This window comes from Mobula birostris, chromosome 5 (genome assembly GCF_030028105.1).
Source record: "Mobula birostris isolate sMobBir1 chromosome 5, sMobBir1.hap1, whole genome shotgun sequence".
NCBI lineage: Eukaryota > Metazoa > Chordata > Chondrichthyes > Myliobatiformes > Myliobatidae > Mobula > Mobula birostris.
In genome coordinates, this window is record NC_092374.1 from 206,912,385 (window position 1) to 206,936,005 (window position 23,621).

Genomic DNA, 23,621 nt, shown 5'->3' on the forward strand with positions numbered 1-23,621 from the left:
ATGTGTCACCCTTGCACAGCGAGAGGAGAGATCAACAAAATCAAACAACTTGCTGATTTGCAGTGTAAAGTCTGCCGTGTCACTTTTTTCTGAGTTCTCCTACTCGAGAGTAGGCAACAATCTCTTCCCCCACCAACGAGAGAACGCACAATGTGCTGAACACAGGGTTCCTGACGGCTGATCCGTTATCTCTGATATTCCATTTCCTCCTGAGACTCTTCATTTGGCGGCAGTGACGTATGATCAGCTTGTCCCCTGGGCCACAAAGCCTCGGAATCCCAAAGACATGCTCATCTTCTAGGCCACGTCAATGAGATATCGAAACATGGCCAGTCGGTGAGCTCCGGATGCGGGTCCCACTGCCACAAAGATCCGAAGTTTGAGTGTAGTTCCAAGTCAGGGTCTTCGACAGGAGCCCATGCACCTTGAAAAGGAAAAAATAGACATTAGAGATAGAAATGAAGCTGTTTCCGCAGGTGAGCGAGAAGTCATGTTTAGCACGTCGTAGCTCTGCCCACGGTTGCCACACAAGTTGGTCGGCTGGTTAAGAAGGTGTACGGTGCGTGGGCCTTCATTAAATCAAGGGATTGAGTTCAAGAACTGTGAGGTACTGTCGCAGCTCTATAAAATCCTGGTTAGACCACTGTGTTCAGATCTGGTTGCCTCATTATAGGAAGGATGTGGAAGCTTTAGGGAGTGTGCAGGGGAGATTTACCAGGACACTGCCTTGACTAAAGACTGCGTCTTTTGAAGAAAGGGCTTTTCTCTTCGGTATGAAGGAGGATGTGAGGGGGCCTTGAGAGATGTCCAAGATGATAGGAGACACAGATAGAGTGGACAGCCGGGGGCCACAAGGGTCCTAGGGGGAGGTGGAAGGGGAGAGAGGGAGCATTTTTCCCAGGGTGGGAATGGCTAATATGAGGGGCATCATTTTATGGTGATTGGAGGAAGGTATGGGGGTAAGTTATTTTTTTTTTCACAGAGTGATTGGTGCGTTCAATGCACTGCCAGGAATGGTGGTAGAGGCAGATACATTAGGGAAATTCAAGAAACTCTTCGATGGGCACTTAGATGATAGAAAAATGGAGGGTTATGTGGAGAGGGAGCAAAAATGGCCAGTCGGTGAGCTCCGGATGCAGGTCCCACTGCCACAATGATCCGAAGTTTGAGTGCAGCTCCAAGTCAGGGTCTTCAACAGGAGCCCATCCACCTTGAAAAGGAAAAAATAGACATTAAAAGTAGAAATTGATTGATCTTAGGATAGGTTAAAGGGTCAGTACAATATTGTGGGCTGAAGGGCCTTTGCTGTTCTGTACATTCTCAGAAACAAGCCAGTGAGGGTAGGGGACAGAGAAATGAAAGCTGCTTCCCTCAACTTTTGAGGAAGGGCTGGGTGAAACGGAGCTTTTCTTTTTGAAGAGGAGGATGCGAGGTGACTTGATAGGGGTGTATAAGATGACGTGCAGCCAGAGACTTTTTCCCAGGGCGGAATTGGCAAATACCGGGGTATTTTCAAGCAGTCAGGCTGATCAGCACCTCCACCCTGTAACCAACCCCTCCACACACCCAGCCATCACTACTTTATCACAAACACAAGAAAAACTGCAAATGCTGGAAATCCAAGCAACACACACACTGCTGGAGGAACTCAGCAGGCCAGGCAGGATCTATGGAAAGGATTAAAAAGATTTAAAGATTGAAAAGAATAGAGTCACCCTTATGTACAGACAACTGTCTAGTTCACTTTATGAACATACATCAATCTATGTATATAAGCTATACAATGCATATATATTTATTGTGTTTTTATTGTACCACATCGGATCGGAAGTAAAGGTTATTTCAATCTCCTTTACACTTGTGTACTGGAAATAACATTAAACAATTTTGAATCTTTGTAGAATAATGTAGGGGAGATGTGAGAGGTAGGTAGTGTTGTGAGTGTGTGGAACGACGTAGGGGAGATGTGAGGTAGGTAGGTCATGTGAGTGTGTGGTGTGGGTGGTGGTGGTGGTGGAGGCCGGTACATTAGGGATGTTTAAGAGACTCTTAGATAAACACATGGATGATAGAAAAATGGTGGGCTATGTTGGAAGGAAGGGTTAGATTAATCTTGGAGTTGGTTAAAGGTTTGGCACAGCATTGGGAGCTAGTGGGCCTGTACTGTGCTGTACTGTTCTGTGTTTTATGACAAGCCGGTGCAGGGGGCAGAGAAGAGAAATATACTTTCCTTAACTGTTGATGGGGAGAAATTATGTGAGCCCAAGCTTTTTTTTTGGAGAGGTGGAGTGTGAAAGGTGGTTTGGTATTACAGAATGGTGACAGGCCTAGATCGCGTGGACAGCCAGAGACTTTTCCCAGGGCAGAAACAGCTAATACAAGGGGGCAGAAAATATGGGGGGGGGGGAGGGGATGTCAGCAGTAATTGTTTACAGAGAGAGTAGTGAGTGCCTGGAACGCCCAGCCAGGGGTGATTTTAGAGATAGATAGATACATTAGGGACTTTTTTTTAAAAAAAAGACCTCTTGGGTAACTACGTGGATGAATCTTGTCATCTTCAGAAGTTTTCTGATGACTCTGCCATAGTTGGATGCATCAGCAAGGGAGATGAGGCTGAGTACAGGGCTACGGTAGGAAACTTTGTCACATGGTGTGAGCAGAATTATCTGCAGCTTAATGTGAAAAAGACTAAGGAGCTGGTGGTAGACCTGAGGAGAGCTAAGGTACCGACGAACCCTGTTTCCATCCAGGGGGTCAGTGTGGACATGGTGGAGGATTACAAATACCTGGAGATACGAATTGACAATAAACTGGACTGGTCAAAGAACACTGAGGCTGTCTACGAGAAGGGTCAGAGCCGTCTCTATTTCCTGAGGAGACTGAGGTCCTTTAACATTTGCCGGACGATGCTGAGGATGTTCTACGAGTCTGTGGTGGCCAGTGCGATCATGTTCACTGTTGTGTGCTGGGGCAGCAGGCTGAGGGTAGCAGACACCAACAGAATCAACAAACTCATTCGTAAGGCCAGTGATGTTGTGGGGATGGAACTGGACACTCTGACGGTGGTGTCTGAAAAGAGGATGCTGGCCAAGTTGCATGCCATCTTGGACAATGTCTCCCATCCACTACATAATGTACTGGGTGGGCACAGGAGTACATTCAGCCAGAGACTCATTCCACCAAGATGCAACACAGAGCGTCATAGGAAGTCATTCCTGCCTGTGGCCACCAAACTTTACAACTCCTCCCTTGGAGGGTCAGACACCCTGAGCCAATAGGCTGGTCCTGGACTTATTTCATAATTTACTGGCATAATTTACATATTACTATTTAACTATTTATGGTTCTATTACTATTTATTATTCATGGTGCAACTGTAACAAAAACCAATTTCCCCCGGGATCAATAAACTATGACTATGAATGAAAATGGAAGGTTATGTGGGAGCGAAGGGTGAAATTGATGGCAGAGTAGTTGGTACAAGGGCTTGTACTGTTTGAGCTGCAGTGACTCTGTCCTCTCCCTTGCACAGCACTGTCGGATCAGCCGCTGGTTGACACAGCCACGGCCACTGAGCAGGCCAAGATGCTGGTGAAGTCAGGAGCAATCAGTGCCATCAAAGCGGAGAACAAGAACTCGGGTTTCAAGCGCTCCAGAACCCTGGAAGGAAAGCTGAAGGTGAGGAAGGCTTCTATTTCAGATTCGTTCATTCATTCGAGGTGTATCTGAACGATATCTCTTTCTATCCTGTCCCCTGGAAAAATGCTGTTGCCTTTTCTCAGTTCCTTCATCTCTGCCACACCTGGTCCCAGGATGTGGCTCCCCTTTCCAGGACATCAGAGATATCCTCTTTCAAAGAACAGTTTCCCTTCCTCCACCATTGATGCTGCCCTCACCTTCATCTCCTCCATTTCCTGGACATCTGCACTCACCACATCTTCACGGTGATAGAGTTCCTCTCGTCCTTGTCCACCACCCCGTGAGCCTCCACATCCAACACATCATTCTCTGTACCTATCACCATCTCCAGAAGGATCCTACCAAAAGTATATCTGAACCTACCACCCCTCTACTTTCTGCAGAGATCACTCCCTTCATGATTCCCTTATCCCTCCTCACTAATCTCCCCCCACATCCACTTCCGTTGAAACAGTTATTGTACCCGGTGCTCCCAATGCGGTCTTCTCTATATTGATTGAACCCAACATTGGGGGACCGCTTTGTCAAGCACTTCTGCCCCATCCGCGAAAAGTAGAATTTCCCGGTGGCAAACGATTTTAATTCCTATTCCCACTCTCGTTAGATGGCCCATGGCCACAATGAGGCCAACTCTCAGGGTGGAGGAGCAAAAACTCATATTCCCTCTGACCTGATGGCATGAATGTCGGTTTATCATTCTGGTAAAAACAAATTTCTATCCCCCTTCCCTCTTCTGGTCTGCACTCTGGCATCTTGCCTCTTCTCACCTGCCTATCACCTCTCCCCTGGTGCTCCCTCCCTTCCCCTTCTCCTGTGATCCACCTTTCTCTCCAGCCCTTCACAGACAGTCAAATGCTGTGTTTGAATTAACAACCAGCACAACCCAAGGACGGGCTGGGGGCAGCCCACAAGTGTCGCCCCACACACACTGGAGCCATCGTAACACGCTCCCCATGTCAGAATCAGAATCAGATTTATTATCACCGGCATGTGACGTGAAATTTGTTAATGTAGCAGCAGCAGTTCAATGCAATACATAATATGGAAGAAAAAAGCACAAAATATAATAATAATAATAAATAAGTAAATCAATTACAATATATATATATTGAATAGTTTAATAATCATGCTAAAAACAGAAATAATATGTATTTTAAAAAAGTGAGGTAGTGTCCAAGGGTTCAATGTCCATTTAGGAATCAGATGGCAGAGGGGAAGCTGTTCCTGAATCGCTGAGTGTGTGCCTTCAGGCTTCTGTACCCCCTACCTGATGGTAACAGTGAGAAAAGGGCATGCCCCGGGTGCTCTAGGTCCTTAATAATGGATGCTGCCTTTCTGAGACACCGCTCCCTGAAGATGTCTTGGGTCCTTTGTAGGCTAGTGCCCAAGATGAAGCTGACTAAATTTACAATCCTCTGCAGCTTCTTTCGGACCTGTGTAGTAGCCCTCCCCCCCCCCCCCCCAGTACATCTGGCATAGTTTTGCATATTGTTGTTTGATTGTTTGTGGTTTTTGTATTGCTATATTTACGCTCTATTCTTGGTTGGTGCGGCTGTAACGAAACCCAATTTCCCTCAGGATCAATAAAGTATACCTATCTATCTATAGAAGTTTTTGAGTGTATTTGTTGACATTCCAAACAACTTGTTTAAGCAGAATAACTCAAACAACAGCAGAATGAGCCCCTTTCAAACTGTGCCCCCGACTCACACAGGTTTCCAACCCCAGGACTGGTCATCTCCTGGGCTCCAGTACCCTCCGACTTTCAGACACGACTGCTTCCACAAAGACCAGCACTTTTCACCACCAAATGTGTAACAAAAAGTTATTTTTAAATTCGTTCTGTATTCTATTCATAATCGGCTCAGAGTATTTGCATGTGAATCCACAAACAAAGGTGAGACTGATAATGTATTCACACCACAAGGAAAAGAACGATTAGAATTAGAACAATTGTCTACAGTTGGAGCAATAGAGAAACTAAAATAATACTCATCATTCACAAAACACCCCAATCTCTGCAATGTCATAAGGGGCCCACAGATCCAACAGTTTCTCATGCAGCCTGTTCCCCCTCCGTCTCTCGCCCCTCCCCTTCCCTCTTTCCCCCTCCCCCCTCACCCTCCCTCTACCGAAGTGCACAACCATACACTTTCCAACATGGTACCCTTTGCCCATTTTCGTAATCCAAGTTCTTTTGTAGCCTGTCTACTTCCTCAAAACTACCTGCCCCTCCACTTATCTTCATATCGTCTGCAAACTTTGCAACAAAGCCATTAATTCCATCACCCATATCATTGACATATAACTAAAAAAAATCAGTCCCAACACAGACCCTTGTGGAACATCACCAGTCACCAGCAGGCAGCCAGAAAAGGCTCCTTTTATTCCCACTCTTTGCCTCCTGCCAATCAGCCGCGGTATCCATGTTAGAATTTTTCCTGTAATACCATGGGCTCATAGCTTGCTGAGCAGCCTTACGTGTGGCACTTTGCCAAAGGCCTTCTGAAAATCCAAGTACACGACATCAGCTGATTCTCCTTTGTCGATCCTGTTTGTTGCTTCACAGAATTCGAACAGATTTGTCAGGCAAAATTTTCCCTTGAGGAAACCCTGCTGACTACGGCCTGTTTTATCATGTGCCTCCAAGTACCCTGGGATCTTTACGATAGGGTCTTTTAAGAAACTTTTGGATAGGTACATGGAGCTCAGAAAAATAGAGGGCTATGGGTAACCCGAGGAAATTTCTAAAGCATTGCAGTCCAAAGGGCCTGTCTATGTTTCTATCTCATCCCTAATAATAGACTCCAACATCTTCCCAACCACTACTGGCCTGTAGTTTCCTTTCTTCTACCTCTCTCTGTTGTTGAAGAGCGGAGTGACATTTGTAATTTTCCAGTCTTCCGGAACCTTTCTAGAGTCTAGCGATCCTTGAAAGATCGTTACTAATGCCTCCACGATCTCTTCAGCTACCTCTTTCAGGTCTCTGGGGTGTCCACCATCTGGTCCAGGGAGGCACAGGAATGCTTCCAGGTCTGCTTTGAGTCAGAGTATTCAGGATTCGATTTCGAGCCTGGGTGCGTACACTGCAGCTGTCTCTGACCTCAGTAAAACCTGTGTGGGTGAGAGTGTAACTACGAGAGCTTACTGTACATTCTCAAACCAGAAGCTGCTGATGAACCAGGAGGTCCATTGTCTTGCTGAGGGATTTAAGTTTGCAATCCAGGTATGTACAAGAAGACCTGGTATGACGTGTGGAGTGCTGTTTCAAGAGTGAACAAACAATTCCGTACGAGGCTGGAGGTGGCATCGGATGCACGTGAACTCTGGCAGGGTTTGCAGGCCATCACTTCCTACCAAGCGAAACCTAACATCATGAATGGCAGCGTTGCTTCACTCCCAGAGCAGCGCAACGCCTTTTATGCTCACTTTGAAAGGGAGAATAAAACCACAGCTATGAGGATCCAATGACCCTATGGTCTGTGAATTAGAGGCCGACGTCAGGCGGATCAACCCTTGCGAGGCAGCAGGGCCCGATGGAGTGCCTGGTAATGGTCTGAAAACCTGTGCCAACCGACAGGCAGGAGAACTCAGAAGACATTTTCAATCTCTCGCTGCTACGGTCGGAAGTTTTCACCTGCTTCAAAAGGGCAACAATTAGTGCCCAAGAAGAGCAGTGTGAGCGGCCTCAATGACTATCATCCAGTAGCGCTCACATCTACGGTGATGAGATGCTTTGGGAGGTTGGTCATGACTAGAATCAACTCCTGTCTCAGCAAGGACCTGGACCCATTGCAATTTGCCTATTGCCGCAATAGGTCTACAGCAGATGCAATCTCAATGGCTCTCCTGGGTCTCTTAGATCATAGGGCGATACAAATACTTGTGTCAGGATGTCAGCTATCAACACCATCATTCCTACGATCCTGATCGAATGCTACAAAACCTGGGCCTCTGTCCCTCCCTCTGCAACTGAATCATCGACCTCTTAACCAGAATACCACAATCTGTGCAGATTGGAAATAACATCCCCACCTTGCTGACAATTAACTCTGGTGCCACAGGAATGTGTGCTTAGTCCACTGCTCTACTCTCTCCACACCCATGGCTTTGTGGCCAGGCATTGCTCAAACAGCATCTATGTATTTGCTGGTAATACAACCATTGTTGGCAGAATCTCAGGTGCTGACAAAAGGCCTACAGGAGTGAGATATGCCAATTGGTTGGGTGGTATCACAGCAACAACCTGGCACTCAACGTCAGCAAGACCAAGGAGCTGCCTGTGGACTTTGGGAAAGGTAAGACAAGGGTACACGAACCAATCCTCATAGAAGGATCAGAAGTGGAGAGAGTGAACAATTTCAGGTTCCTTTTCTGTGAACATCTCTGAGGATCTAACCTGGATGGCGACATATTGCTGCAGCCTTAAAGAAGGCAAGACAGTGGCTATATTTCATTAGGAGTTTGAGGAGATTTGGTATGTCAACTAAAACACTCAAACTTCTACAAATATATCACGGAGTACATTCTGACAGGCTGCATCACTGTCTGGTCTGGTATGGTGGGGTGGGGTGGCGGGTGGGGTGCTACTACACAAGATCGAAATAAGTTGCAGGAACTTGTACAATTAGTCAGTGGGTACCAGCCTCCATAGTATCCAAGATGTCTTCAGGGAGCGGTGCCTGAGGTCAGTGAGGACCCTCACCATCCAGGGCATGCCCTCTTCTCACTGTTACCATCAGGAAGGAGATACAGACGCCTGAGGGGACGGTTTCTTCCCCTCTGCCAACCGATTTCTGAATGGACATTGAACCTGTGAACACTATTTCACTACACTTTATTTCTGTTATTTTGCACTATTCATTGTAATTAACTATTTAATAGACATATCTTTTTCTATCAGTTCTTTTTCTCTACTTATAATGTATTTCATTATATTGCCATCTTAAAAGTTAACAAATTTCACGACAGTTGCCAGCAGTATTAAATCTGATTCTGATTTGGTTTAGGAGCCTGATGGTTCAGGGGTAATAGCTGTTCCTGAACCTGGTGGTGTGAGTCCTGAGGCTCGTGTACCTTCTTCCTGATGGCAACAGCGAGAGGGGAACGTGGCCTGCATGGTGGAGTGCTTGCTGATGGAGCTGCTTTCCTGTTCCAACATGCTCAGTGGTGGGGAGGGCTTTACCCATGTGGACTTGGCCGTGTTCACTACCCTTTGTCGGATTCTCCATTCCAGGTTGTGATGCAGCCAGTCAATATGCTCTCCACTATGCATTGATAGAAGTTTTAGATGCCATGCTGAATCTTCGCCCACTACTAAGGAAGCAGCGGGGCTGCCGTGCTGTCTTCATAATTGCAGTTATGTGCTGGGCCCAGGACGGGTCCTCCGAAATAATTACCCCAAGGAATTTAAAATCGCTGACCTTCTCCACCTCTGATCCTCCGATGAGGACAAGCTCATGGACCTCTGCTTTCCTCCTCCTGAAGTCTATAATCAGCCCTTCAGTCTTACTGACATTACATAAAAGGTTGTCGTCGTGGCACCACTCAGCTAGATTTTCAGTCTTCCTCCTTTATGCTGGTTCATCACCACCTTTAATTTGGCCTATGACAGTGGTGTTGTCGGCAAACTTGAATATGGTGTTGGAGCTGTGCTCAGCCACAGCCACAGCCACACAGTCATAGGTGTAAACCGAGTCGAGCAGCGCCTTGTGGTGTGGAAATGTTGCTGCCAATCCAAAGTGACCAGGTCTGACAGTGAGGAAGTCAAGGATCCAATTGCACACGGAGGTGTTGAGGCCAAGGTCTTGAAGCTTATTGTTTCTTATCTTAGCACCAGCTGTGATCTAGCCTGTCAAAACTTCCCCTTTTATAGAGAGAGTGCCCCTTTAATATCCTTCAAAACCCATTTCACTGGTATTTTCCTCATTCCCTGGTGGTAGCACCTCCCCCCCCCCCCCCATCAATAACGACCTTCAGCCCAGGCAGACATGTTTTTCACTGTTATCAACAATAATGACTGTGGACTTCTACTCTCATAACTTCCTCAAAACCCTTGGGTAAGAGTGACCATAATATGGTGGAATTCTTCATTAAGATGGAGAATGACATAGTTAATTCAGAAACAAAGGTTCTGAGCTTAAAGAGGGGTAACTTTGAAGGTATGAGACGTGAATTAGCTAAGATAGACGGGCAAATGACACTTAAAGGATTGACAGTGGATATGCAATGGCAAGCATTTAAAGGTTGCATGGATGAACTACAACAATTGTTCATCCCAGTTTGGCAAAAGAATAAATCAAGGAAGGTAGTGCACCCGTGGCTGACAAGAGAAATTAGGGATAGTATCAATTCCAATGAGGAAGCATACAAATTAGCCAGAAAAAGTGGCTCACCTGAGGACTGGAAGAAATTCAGAGTTCAGCAGAGGAGGGCAAAGGGCTTAATTAGGAAGGGGAAAAAAGATTATGAGAGAAAATTGGCAGGGAACTGACAAGCTTTTATAGATATGTAAAAAGGAAAAGACTGGTAAAGACAAATGTAGGCCCCCTACAGACAGAAACAAGTGAATTGATTATGGGGAGCAAGGACATGGCAGACCAATTGAATAATTACTTTGTTTCTGTCTTCACTAAGGAGGACATAAATAATCTTCCAGAAATAGTAGGGGACAGAGGGTCCAGTGAGATGGAGGAACTGAGCGAAATACATGTTAGTAGGGAAGTGGTGTTGGGTAAATTGAAGGGATTAAAGGCAGATAAATCCCCAGGGCCAGATGGTCTGCATCCCAGAGTGCTTAAGGAAGTAGCCCAAGAAATAGTGGATGCATTAGTGATAATTTTTCAAAACTCGTTAGATTCTGGACTAGTTCCTGAGGATTGGAGGGTGGCTAATGTAACCCCACTTTTTAAAAAAGGAGGGAGAGAGAAACCGGGGAATTATAGACCGGTTAGCCTAACGTCGGTGGTGGGGAAACTGCTGGAGTCAGTTATCAAAGATGTGATAACAGCACATTTGAAAAGCGGTGAAATGATCGGACAAAGTCAGCATGGATTTGTGAAAGGAAAATCATGTCTGACGAATCTCACAGAATCTTTTGAGGATGTAACTAGTAGAGTGGATAGGGGAGAACCACTGGATGTGGTATATTTGGATTTTCAAAAGGCTTTTGACAAGGTCCCACACAGGAGGTTAGTGTGCAAACTTAAAGCACACGGTATTGGGGGTAAGGTATTGATGTGGATAGAGAATTGGTTGGCAGACAGGAAGCAAAGAGTGGGAATAAACGGGACCTTTTCAGAATGGCAGGCAGTGACTTGTGGGGTACCACAAGGCTCAGTGCTGGGACCCCAGTTGTTTACAATATATATTAATGACTTGGATGAGGGAATTAAATGCAGCATCTCCAAGTTTGCAGATGACACGAAGCTGGGCGGCAGTGTTAGCTGTGAGGAGGATGCTAGGAGGATGCAGGGTGACTTGGATAGGTTGGGTGAGTGGGCAAATTCATGGCAGATGCAATTTAATGTGGATAAACGTGAAGTTATCCACTTTGGTGGCAAAAATAGGAAAACAGATTATTATCTGAATGGTGGCCGATTAGGAAAAGGGGAGGTGCAACAAGACCTGGGTGTCATTATACACCAGTCATTGAAAGTGGGCATGCAGGTACAGCAGGTGGTGAAAAAGGCGAATGGTATGCTGGCATTTATAGCGAGAGGATTCGAGTACAGGAGCAGGGAGGTACTACTGCAGTTGTACAAGGCCTTGGTGAGACCACACCTGGAGTATTGTGTGCAGTTTTGGTCCCCTAATCTGAGGAAAGACATCCTTGCCATAGAGGGAGTACAAAGAAGGTTCACCAGATTGATTCCTGGGATGCCAGGACTTTCATATGAAGAAAGACTGGATGAACTGGGCTTGTACTCGTTGGAATTTAGAAGATTGAGGGGGGATCTGATTGAAACGTATAAAATCCTAAAGGGATTGGACAGGCTAGATGCAGGAAGATTGTTCCGGATGTTGGGGAAGTCCAGAACGAGGAGTCACAGTTTGAGGATAAAGGGGAAGCAGATTAAGAAAAACTTCTTCACACAGAGAGTGGTGAATCTGTGGAATTCTCTGCCACAGGAAACAGTTGAGGCCAGTTCATTGGCTATATTTAAGAGGGAGTTAGATATGGCCCTTGTGGCTACGGGGATCAGGGGGTATGGAGGGAAGGCTGGTGCAGGGTTCTGAGTTGGATGATCAGCCATGATCATAATAAATGGTGGTGTAGGCTCGAAGGGCCAAATGGCCTACTCCTGCACCTATTTTCTATGTTTCTAAAACATTCTGCGGACTGGTTCTCTACTGCACTCCCAACACAATCCCACTCCAAGCTAACAGCACTTTGTCTTGTGGAGGGATCACATTTCAAGAGAAAATCTGCAGACGCTCGAAGGTCTGCTGAAGGGCCTCGGCCCGAAATGTTGACTGAGTGTCTTTTCCATAGATGCTGCCTGGCCTGCTGAGTTCCTTCAGCATTTTGTGAGTGTTGCAGGGATCACATTTAACGCTTCCTTATATCGTCCGTGCACCAGCTGACACCTCTTGTCTGGCAAGTGTTCTACATAAGAAATAGGAGCAGGAGTTGGCCATCTGGCCAGTCGGGCCTGTTCCACCATTCAATATGATCATGGCTGATCTGGCCAGGGACTCATCTCCACCTACCTGCCTTTTCCCCATAACCCTTAATTCCCTACTGTGCAAGAACCTATCCAACCTTGTCTCAAGTATATTTACTGAGGCAGCCTCCACTGCTCCATTGGGCAGAAAATTCTACAGATTCACCACTCTCTGGGAAAAGCAGTTCCTCCTCATCTCGGTCCTAAATCTACTCCCCCGAATCTTGAGGCTATGACCCTAGTTCCCTAGTTCTAGTCTTACCTCCCAGTGGAAACAACAGTCCTGCCTCTGTCTTATCTATCCCTTCCAAAATTTTGTATGTTTCTATAAGATCCTCTCTCATTCTTCTGAATTCCACAGAGTATTGTCCCTGGCAACTCAGTCTCTCCTCATAGGTTAACCCCTTCATCCCTGGAATCAACCTGGTGAATCTCCTCTGCACTGCCTCCAAAGCCAGTATATCCTTCCTCAAGTAAGAAGACCAGAACTGCACACAGTACTCCAGGTGCAGCCTCACCAGTACCCTGTACAGTTGCAGCATAAACTCCCTGCTCTTAAATTCAATCCCTGTAGCAATGAAGACCAACATTCCATCTGCCTTCTTGATAGCCTGCTGCACCTGCAAACCAACCTTTTGTGATTCATGCACAAGCACTCCCAAGTCCCTCAGCACAGCAGCATGCTGCAATTTTTTACTGTCTAAATAATAATCTGCTCTTTTATTTTTCCTTCCGAAGTGGATGACCACACATTTACCAACATTGTACTCCATCTGCCAGACCTTTGCCCACTCACTAACCTATCTATATTTCTCTGCGGACTCTCCGTATCATCTGCACAATTTGCTTTTCCACTCAATTTAGTATCATCAGCAAACTTAGCTACACTCAGCTGTCTACAGGAAAGATATTGATAAGATTAAAAGAGTACAGAGAAAATTTACACAAAATTCATGTTTGTGACATCAGGTTAAAGGCTACCCAAATGGGATATGAGGTGATGCTCTTCCAACCTGAGTGTGGCCTCATTGTAGATGTAGAGGAGGCAATGGACAGGCACATCAGAATGGGAAATTGAATTGAAATGGGTGACCAACACCGCCCCCACCACCTTATTCTGGCATCTTCCCTCTTCTTTCCTGTCCTGATGAAGGATCTCAGCCTGAAATGTCGACTCCATGGATGTTGCCTGACCTGAATTTTGTGTGTGTTATTTAATACGTTCAGTATCTGCAGAACCTCGTGTTTATTGAGGGTTGGATGCTGTGTGTTACCTCCATGACACTCTCTTTCCTTTTCCAATCAGGACCCGGAGAAAGGACCAACGCCATCGTTCCAGCCCTTCCAGCGCAGTGTCTCTGCCGATGATGACAACCTCGAGGTCAGTCCACGGGCTGCCCCGTTGATTTTGTTAAGGTGATGGGGCAGGATTAGAGGGGCTGGGCAGTGTCGGTGTCCAAATCCATTCGTGTGTGCCTTGGGCCACATGGCAGTTGGCTGCTGTCGCAGCCACGAAAGCTTTCTCCTGCCTTGCTACTGATATTCGCCTCTCTTGCTTTTCTCAGGTCTCCAAGCGGCCACAGCGAAAGCCTCTCTACGAAAGGTACAGAGCTCGTTTCCTCCTCCAAAGATCTGAATTGCAGAGCGTACGGCACAGAAACAGACGCTTCAGCCCATCTCAAAGTTATTCTGATTAGTCCCACCAACCTGCACCTGGACCATGGTGCTCCATACCCGTCACAACCATGTGCCTATACAAATTCCTCTGAAGTGTTGAAATAGATCCCACATCCACCACTCCCACCGGCAGCTCATTCCACACTCTCACCACGCTCTGAGTGAAGCAGTTCCCCTTAAACATTTCACCTTTCAACCTTAACCCATGACCTCTAGTTCTAGTCTCACCCAACCTCAGTGGAAAAAGCCTGCTTGCATTTATCCTGTCTGTACTACTCCTGATCTTGTATACCTCTATCAAATCTCCTCTCAATCTTGTACACTCCAGGGAATAAAGTCCTTCCCAATTCAATCTTTCCAGGTGCTCAGGTCCTGGCAACATTTTTGTGAATGTTCTCTTAACTCTTTCAATCTTCTAGATAGGTGACCAGTACTGAACAATTCTCCAAATTTGACCTCCCCAACATCTTAAGCAACTACAGCATAACATCCAATCTGCCTGCTTATATTTTCTTTATTCAGAAGGATGGGGATTGGGTGTGTACCATAAGACACAGGAGCAGAATTAGGCCATCAAGTCTACTCTGCCATTCTGTCGTGGCCAATCCCAGATCCTACTCCTGTCTTTTCGCCATATCCTTTGATGCCCTGACCGATCAGGAAATGATCAGCTTCCTTCTTAAATATACACACGGATTTGGTCTTGACCGCAGTCTGTGGCAGAACATTCCGCAGATGTACCTCTCTCCGGCTAAAAAAACATTCCTCCTCACCTCTGTTCTAAGGGGTCGCTCCTCAATTTTGAGGCTGTGCCCTCGAGTTCTGATACCCCCACCATAGGAAACATCCTCTCCACATCCACCCTATCGAGTCCTTTCAATCAGATCCTCCTGCATTCTTCTAAGTTCCAGTGATTACAGACCCAGAGCTGCCAAACACTCGTCAAGTGTTAACCCCTTCATTTCCAGAATCATCCTCATGCACCTCCACTGGACTCTCTCCAATGACAACACATCCTTTCTGAGGCATAGGGTCCAAAACTGTTGGCGTTACTCTTAGTGCGGCCTGACTAGTGTCTTATAAAGGCTTAGTACTATCCCCTTGCTTTTATATTCTATTCCCCTTGAAATGAATGCCAACATTGCACTTGCCTGCTTTACCACAGACTCAACCTGTGAATTGACCTTCTGGGAGTCTTGCATGAGGACTCCGAAGTCCCTCTGCACCTCTGATGTTTGAACCTTCTCCCCATTTAGATAATAGTCTACAGTATTGTTCCTTTTACCAGAATGTATTATACTGTATTCCGTCTGCCACATTTTTGCCCATTCTTCCAATTTGTCTTGTCCTGCTGCAATCGCATTGCTTCCTCAGCACTGTCTACCCCTCCATCTACGTATCATTTTCAAACTTTGCCACAAAGCCATCTATTCCATTATCTAAATCATTAACAAACAATGTGAAAAGTAGCAGTCCCAGTACTGACCCTTGAGGAACACCACTAGTCAGCAGCAGCCAACCAGAAAAAGCCCCTTTTATTTCCCCACTCTGCGTCCTGCCTGTCAGCCTTCTGAAAATCCAAGTAAATGACATCTACTGCCTCTTCTTTGTCCACCCTGCTTGTTACTTCCTCGAAGAACTCAGGCAAGATTTCCCTTTGCAGAAACCATACTGACTTTGACTTATTTTATTATTAGTCTCCCAGACCCCGAAACCTCATCCATAATAATAGACTCCAACACTTTCCCCAACCACTAAGGTTAAGCTAACTGGCCTATAATTTCCTTTCTTTTGCCTTTCTCCCTTAAAGAGAGGGGTGATATTTGCAATCTTCCAGTCCTCCAGGACCATGCCAGAATCAAGTGATCAAGTGAAGAAGCTGAAGAAAAAGGTGGCGCGTTTGGGGAGGGTAAACGGCGTGGGGGTCTTGCCTAATGAACGGTGGGATGCTGAACGATGGGAGGGATCATAGAACAGGGCATGGGAAATTAGAACATGATGTGGGTCGGTAGTATACCGGTTAGTGTAATGCTGTTACCATCAATCAGAAGATCAGTGATCAACCCCATCTTGAATGCCAAGTGCCTCCCTCCCCATAATCTTTCAAGCTCTGACTAATTGAGGACCTATCAACCTCTGCCTTAAATATACCCAATGACTTGGCCTTCACAACTGCCTGTGACATGAATTCTACTGATTCACCACCCTCTGGCTAAAGAAATTCCTCCGCATCGCCATTCTAAGTGGACATTTCTCTATTCTGAGGCTGTGCCCTCTGGTCCTAGACTGCTCACATCCACCCTATTGAGGCCTTTCAATATTTGATAGGGTTCAGTGACACCCCCGTCGTTTCTCTAAATTGCAGTGAGTACAGGCCCAGAGTCATCAAATGCTACTCTTATGATAAGCCTTTCAATCCCATAAGACCATAACAGATAGGAACAGAAGTAGGCCATTCGGCCCATGGAATCTGCTCCACCATTCAATCATAGGCTGATCCAATTCTTGTCAATCTTCTCTGAACCCTCTCTAATGTCAGTATATCCTTTCTAAAATGAGGAACCCAAAACTACAAGTACTGCAACACAATACTCCAAGTGTGGTCTCACGAGCCTTATAGAGCCTCAACATCACATCCCTGCTCTTATATTCTGTACCTCTGGAAATGAATGCCAACATTGCATTCGCCTTCTTCACAATAGACTCAACCTGGAAGTTAATCTTTAGCATATCTTGTGCAAGGACCCCCAAATCCCTTTGCAATTCTGCATTTTGAATTCTCTCCCCATCTAAATAATAGTCTGCCTGTTTATTTCTTCCACCAAAGTGCATGACCATACACTTTCCAACATTGTATTTCATTTGCCACTTCTTTGCCCATTCACCTAAACTACCTAGATCTCTCTGCAGGCTCTTTGTTTCCTCAACACCACCCGCTCCTCCACCTATCTTTGTATCATCAGCAAGTTTGCCACAATCCATTAATCCCATAGTCTAAAACATTGACATACAACCTAAAAAGCAGCGGTCCCAACACCGACCCCTGTGGAACTCCACTGGTAACCGGCAGCCAGCCAGAATAGGATCCCTTTATTCCCACTCTCTGTTTTCTGCCGACCAGCCAATGCTCCACCCAGGCTAGTAACTTCCCTGTAATTCCATGTGCTCTTATTTTGCCAAGCAGCCTCATGTGCGGCACCTTGTCAAAGGCCTTCTGAAAATCCAAGTACACCATGTCTACTGCATCTCCTTTATCTACCCTGCTTGTAATTTTCTCAAAGAATTGCAGTAGGTTTTTTTCTTTCAGGAAACCATGCTGGCTTTGGCCTATCTTGTCATGTGCCTACAGGTACTCCGTAATCTCATTTGTAACAATCGATTCCAACAACTTCCCAACCACTGATGTCAGGCTAACGGGACTATAGTTTCCTTTCTGCTGCCTCCCACCCTGCTTAAATAGCGGAGTAACATTGGCAATTTTCCAGTCATCCGGTACAATCCTGGAATTGTTCTCATGAACCTCCTCTGAACCTCTCGAATTTCAGCACATCCTTTCTTAGATAAGGAGCCTCACAATACTCTAAGTGAGGCATCACCAGTGCTTTTATGTTCTAGTCCTCTTGAAATGAATGCTAACATTGCATTTGCCTTCCTCACTATGTACTCAACCTGCAAGCTAACCTTTAGGGAATCCTGCATGACGACTCCCAAGTCCCTTTGCACCTTGGTGTTTTGAATTTTCCACCCACTTATATAAAAAAAAAGTATAAGCTCCTGTTCCTTCCACCAAAGTACATGAACATACATTGCCCTACACTTACTCCATTTGCCACTATGCCCATTCTCCTAATCTGTCTGTCTTTCTGCAGCTTTCCTGCTCCCTCAAAACTACCTGCCCCTCCACCTACCTAATCATTCTCAAACTTAGCCACAAAGCCATCAGTTTCGTCATCCAAATCATTGACATATAACGTAAAAAGAAGCTGTCACAAAAAGAGGCAGCCAACCAGAAAAGGTCCCCCTTATTCCCAAACTTTGCCTATGCTCTATCAATGCTCTTATCTTTCCTATAAACCGTGGGTTCTTTACTTGTTAAGCAGCCTCATAAACAGAACCTTGTCAAAGGCCTTCTGAAAATCCAAAAATACATCAACTGATTCGCCTTTGTCTATCTTACTCAAAGAATTCCAACAGATTTATCAGACAAGATTTTCTCTTGAGGAAGCCATGCTGACTTTGACCCGTTTTATCATGTGTCTCCAAGTACCCTGAGACCGCAACCTTAATAGTCAACTCTAACACATTTACTGGCCTATAATTTACTTTTTTCTGCCTCCTTCCCTTGAAGAGTGGAGTAACATTTGCAGTTTTCCAGTCCTCCTGAACCCCAAAACCTAGTGATTCTTGAAAGATCATTACTAATGCCTCCACAATCTCTTCGGCTACCTCTTTCAGCTCCCCAAACACCTTCTCCCTCGTAATACCAACTGCACTCACTTCTGCCCCCTGACATTCACGAACTTCCAGCACACTGCTAGTGTCTTCCACAGTGAAGACATGCAAAATACTTATGCAGTTTGTCTGCCATTTCCTTGTCCCCCATTACTACCTCTCCAGCATCATTTTCCAGTAGACTGATACCTGCTCTTGCCTCTTTTACTCTTTATATATTTGAAAAAGCTTTTGATATCCTCTTTGATATTATTGGCTATCTTGCCTTCATATTTCATCATTCCCTCCTTATGACTTGTTCAGTTGGCTTCTGTTGGTTTTTTAAAAGCTTTCCAATCGTCTAACTTTCCACTAATTTTTGCTCTATTATATGCCCTCTCTTTTGCTTTTGTGTTGTTTTTGACTTCCCTTGTCAGCCACTCATCCTGGCTTTATAATACTTGTTTGGGGTGTATCTATCCTATGCCTTCCAATTTTCTCCTAGAAACTTGCCATTGCTACTCTGCTCCAATCCCTGCCAGTCAACTTTGGCCAACTCCTCTCTCATGGCTTTAATCCACTCTAATAGTGACAGACCCGACTTTAGCTTTTCCCTCTAAAATTGCAGGCTGAAGTCACTGCCTCCCAAGGGTTCCTTTACCTTAAGCTCCCTAATCAAGTGCATTTCATTATACAGCACGAGTGCAGAATTGCCTTTCCCCTAGTGGGCTCAAACAGAAGCTGCTCTAAAAAGCCATTTGGGGATCCAGCACCAACCCGATTTTCCTAATCTACCTGCATACTGAAATTCCCCATAACTGTTGTAGATAGGTTTTTACATAGTAAGGGAATTAAGGGTTATGGGGAAAAGGCTGATAGATGGAGCTGAGTTTATGGACAGATCAGCCATGATCTTATTGAATGGCGGGGCAGGCTCGATGGGCCGGATGGCCAACACCTGTTCCTGTTCTTGTTATGTAACATTGCCTTTTTGACATGCGTTTTCTATCTCCCTTTGTAAATTGTAGCCCACATCCTGGCTACTGTTCAGAGGCCCGTATATAACTCCCATCAGGGTCTTTTTACCCTTGCAGTTTCTTAACTCTACCCACAACAATGTTACATCTTCTGATCCTGTGTCACCTCTTTCTAAGAATTTGATTACAGTTTTTTTTAACACAACACCCCCTCTGCCCATCCTTTTGATAGAATGCGTATCCTTGATCTTTCAGCCACGACTCTTGTGATGCGCACAATGTCATATCCACCAGTCTCTAACTGTGCTACAAGATCATCTACATTATTCCATATACTATCTGCTTTCACATATAACATCTTCAGCCCTGTATTTCTCACCCTCTTGGATTTTGTCTCTATGTTACACTACAACTCATCCCACTGACTGCATGATTGCCTATTTTGCCGTGATCTGCGTGTCCTTCCTGACAGTCTCACCGCATACTGCATCAAGTTGTATACCTACTGCCCCATCCTCAGCCCTACCACTGTGGTTCCCATCCCCCTGCCAATTCAGTTTAAGCCCACCCCAAAAGCTTCAGCAAACCTGTCCATAAGGATCTTCGTTCCCCTTGGGTTTGGGTGTAACCTGTACTTTTTGCCCAGGTCGTACCTTCCCCAGAAGAGATCCCAGTGATCCAGAAATCTGACATCAGTCCCTTGGCCACACACTTATCTGCCAAATCATCCAATTCTTGCCCTCACTGACACGTGGCATGGGCAGCGATCCAGAGATTACTACCCCAGAGCCCTTGCTTTTCAGCTTTCTATCTCACTCCCTAAATTCCTTCTTCAGGGCGTCCTCCCTTTTCCTACCCGTGTCATTGGTGTCAGTATGTACACAGACTTCCGGCAGCCTACCCTCCCCTTTTAGAAAGCAGTGCAGCCGATCGAAGACATCTCTGACCCTGGCTCATCGGTCTGGAAGGGCCTTTTAATGTGCTGTATCTCTAAACAAGAACTAAGAGCCATATTTCGGAGTCAGGGTGGTGATCTGCTGCCGTGATCATTCTTGGTGTGAGAGGTGGTTGGGCTGTCCTGTTAGAGGAGCCTCAGCGGATAACTGTAATGTATTTTGTGTAAGGTACACATGTAGCCTTGTGGTACTGGAGTTGGGATTTGTGGTGGTGTCAGTCCAGGCTTTCATGTAGATGTGACATTTATCCTGCTGTAATGTCTGGGCATATTTTGTGAAGGTCGGCATGGTGCTGCACTGCCTAGTGTTACACTATTGCACCGACCCGACTGGTTGGGGGTGTTGTGGATGGTGTGGAGAGCTGTCAGAGGTTACAGCGGGACATTGATAGGATGCAAAACTGTCTGAGAAGTGGCAGATAGAGTTCAACCCAGGTAAGTGTAAAGTGGTTCATTTTGGTAGGTCAAATACGATGGCAGAATATAGTATTAATGGTAAAACTCTTGGCAGTGTGGAGGATCAGAGGGATCTTGGGGTCTGAGTCTATAGGACGCTCAAAGCAGCTGTGCAGGTTGACTCTGTGGTTAAGAAGGCATACGGTGTATTGGCCTTCATCAATCGTGGAATTGAATTTAGGAGCCGAGAGGTAATGTTGCAGCTACGTAGGACCCTGGTCAGACCCCACTTGGAGTACTGTGCTCAGTTCTGGTCGTCTCACTACAGGAAGAATGTGGAAACCATAGAAAGGGTGCAGAGGAGATTTACAAGGATGTTGCCTGGATTGGGGAGCATGCCTTATGAAGACAGGTTGAGTGAACTCAGCCTTTTCTCCTTGGAGCGATGGAGGATGAGAGATGACCTGATAGAGGTGTACAAGATGATGAGAGACATTGATCGTGTGGACGGTCAGAGGCTTTTTCCCAGGGCTGAAATGGTTGCCACAAGAGGACACAGGTTTAAGGTGCTGGGGAGTAGGTACAGAGGAGATGTCAGGGGTAAGTTTTTGACTCAGAGAGTGGTGAGTGTGTGGAATGGGCTGCCGGCAACCGTGATGGAGGCGGATACGATAGGGTTTTTTAAGAGATTTTTGGACAGGTACATGGAGCTTAGAAAAATAGAGGGCTATGGGTAACCCTAGTAATTTCTAAGGCGGGGACATGTTCGGCTCAACTTTGTGGGCCGAAGGGCCTGTATTGTGCTGTAGGTTTTCTATGACCCGCATTCGTTTCTGCCGCCGTCTGTCAGCAGTTTATACGGTCTCTTTGTGACTGTGTGGGTTTCCTCTGGGTGCTCTGGTTTCCTCCCTCATTTGAAAGACGTACAGGATAGGGTTGGTAAGTTGTGGGCATGCTATGTTGGCACCAGAAGTGTGGCGAGACATGCTGGCATTGTTCCCTTGAATTTGAAGTGACCCGTGTGTGAAAAACACTTGTGCTGTGTAGCCCAGTGACAGCAACATACACGCTCTGAATTTAGAAGTGGAAGTAAACCTGAAGCTATTCTAAGGATAATAATCCATTCCACTTTAAATGAACCTACAGTTCTTCTGCACTTCACAACCTTTGCTTCTTTGGACCAGTATAAATCAGCCAGATCTAAAATCAGCAGACCAGTCATCATGAACTCCACATTTCCGGTTTCTGATGCAAACAATGTTGGCAAAGGGAATGTGATTGTGTATGATCATGAAATATACTTAACTTGCCAACAAGGTAGAGGGTGACAACCTTTTACGCTCAGTTTAAATGCCTTTGTGCGCTGGTAGCAAAAGCTCTGTGCGCATAGATGCACGCACCTTGGAGGGAACGTTACTTGCCAGCTGCCCCCAGCACATCCTCGGACTGTGCTGGCCATTGATGTCAGCTTGGATGTACTGTACACGTGACAAAGTTAATCTGTAACTCTGGTGTAACACAGCTACACATCCTGGATTACGTTAAGTTTCACAGTGCGGGAATCTCCGTGGCAGTAAAGTGTTTTTGGAAGGTGTGGACGGGCTAATGGATTAACATGAGGGCTTGATGTTCTCACCACAGTTTTGTCAGCTCCAGTGAGCGGATCAGAGACACAGAGAGAGAGCGGGACGACGAGCGGGACTCGGGGAAGGAGATGGATTGTGAGAGCTACAGAGATACCGAGCGAGACATCGAGCGTGGAAGGGATCGCGACAGAGGCCGCGACAGGGACAGAGACCGGGATCGGGACCGGGACAGAGATCGGGATCGTGACCGTGAAAGAGACAGAGACCGGGATCGTGACCGGGACAGGGATCGGGACCGTGGAAGGGACAGGGACAGAGATCGGGATCGGGACAGGGATCGCGACGGCCCTTACAGAAGTAAGTAAGCTTTCTTCGTTGCTCTGTCAGGTAACACAAAGAAGATTAGGAGTCAGCCATTAGATGTGCTCTGCTGTTCACCAAGATCCAGGTCATCCCAGCAACAGTCCCGTATTTCTGCCAAATCTCGGCCTAGATTTCAAACATTCAATTATTATCAAAATGTACAACTCCGAGATTTCTGCCAGATCTCAGGATTCCCCAAAGGCTGAGGGAATGACCCAGGTTCAGGGAAGGAATTGGAGAGCATCGTACTCTCACGCAAGGGTGGGACAGTGGTTCGTGTGTCCTGAGGAATTGAGTGGGGTGGGGGTTGTTCCAAGGGTAGTGGGAGGGTGGGACCAGGGTTTGCCTGTCCTCAGGAATGGAGGCTGGGTGCCCCCAGGGGTGGGGCAGGGGTTTAGGTGTCCTGAGGAAAGGAGTGGGATGGAGGGTAGGGGGCGGGGGAAAGTGGGACGAAACGGGTGTTTTCAGGGGAAGGGGGCCGCGGTGCGAGCTGCAGAACAGTACTCAGAGGGGTTAGAGGATGAGTGGGTGCTGGAGGGGTTTCAGACACACTCCCTGCTCTGCCTGACTCACCTGCAGGGTCTGATTCCTTTCGCGCCCCGCGCAAGGGCAACACGGTCTATGTGCACGGCGTGGGGATGACCGAGGAGATGCTGAGGGATTCCTTCTCGCGTTTTGGCACCATCGTCAACCTGACCACCGACAGCCCCAAGAAGTGAGTGTTCCTTCTGTCCATTGCCCCCACCCTCCCTTGCTCACTAAGTCTTCTGCTCCACCGCTAAACTTTCTCCGGATTCTCCTCCAGCCCTTGCACTGTTCTCCGTATCCCCGTGGACACGCTGGTCCCTACATCACACCCGGTATCCGTGTA

At 46.4% G+C, this 23,621-nt stretch overlaps 1 protein-coding gene across 1 annotated transcript in view; it reads left to right on the top strand.

Annotated features, from left to right (window-relative positions):
- The first annotated feature begins 418 nt into the window (after positions 1-418).
- nelfe (negative elongation factor complex member E) overlaps positions 419-23,621 on the top strand; it is a 28,213-nt gene continuing 5,010 nt past the window's right edge. The window contains exons 1-6 of the mRNA XM_072259576.1: positions 419-476; positions 3,533-3,678; positions 13,672-13,746; positions 13,931-13,968; positions 22,443-22,744; positions 23,330-23,465. Of these exons, the coding sequence (XP_072115677.1) occupies positions 419-476; positions 3,533-3,678; positions 13,672-13,746; positions 13,931-13,968; positions 22,443-22,744; positions 23,330-23,465 (755 nt within the window). The remainder of the gene's footprint in view (positions 477-3,532; positions 3,679-13,671; positions 13,747-13,930; positions 13,969-22,442; positions 22,745-23,329; positions 23,466-23,621) is intronic.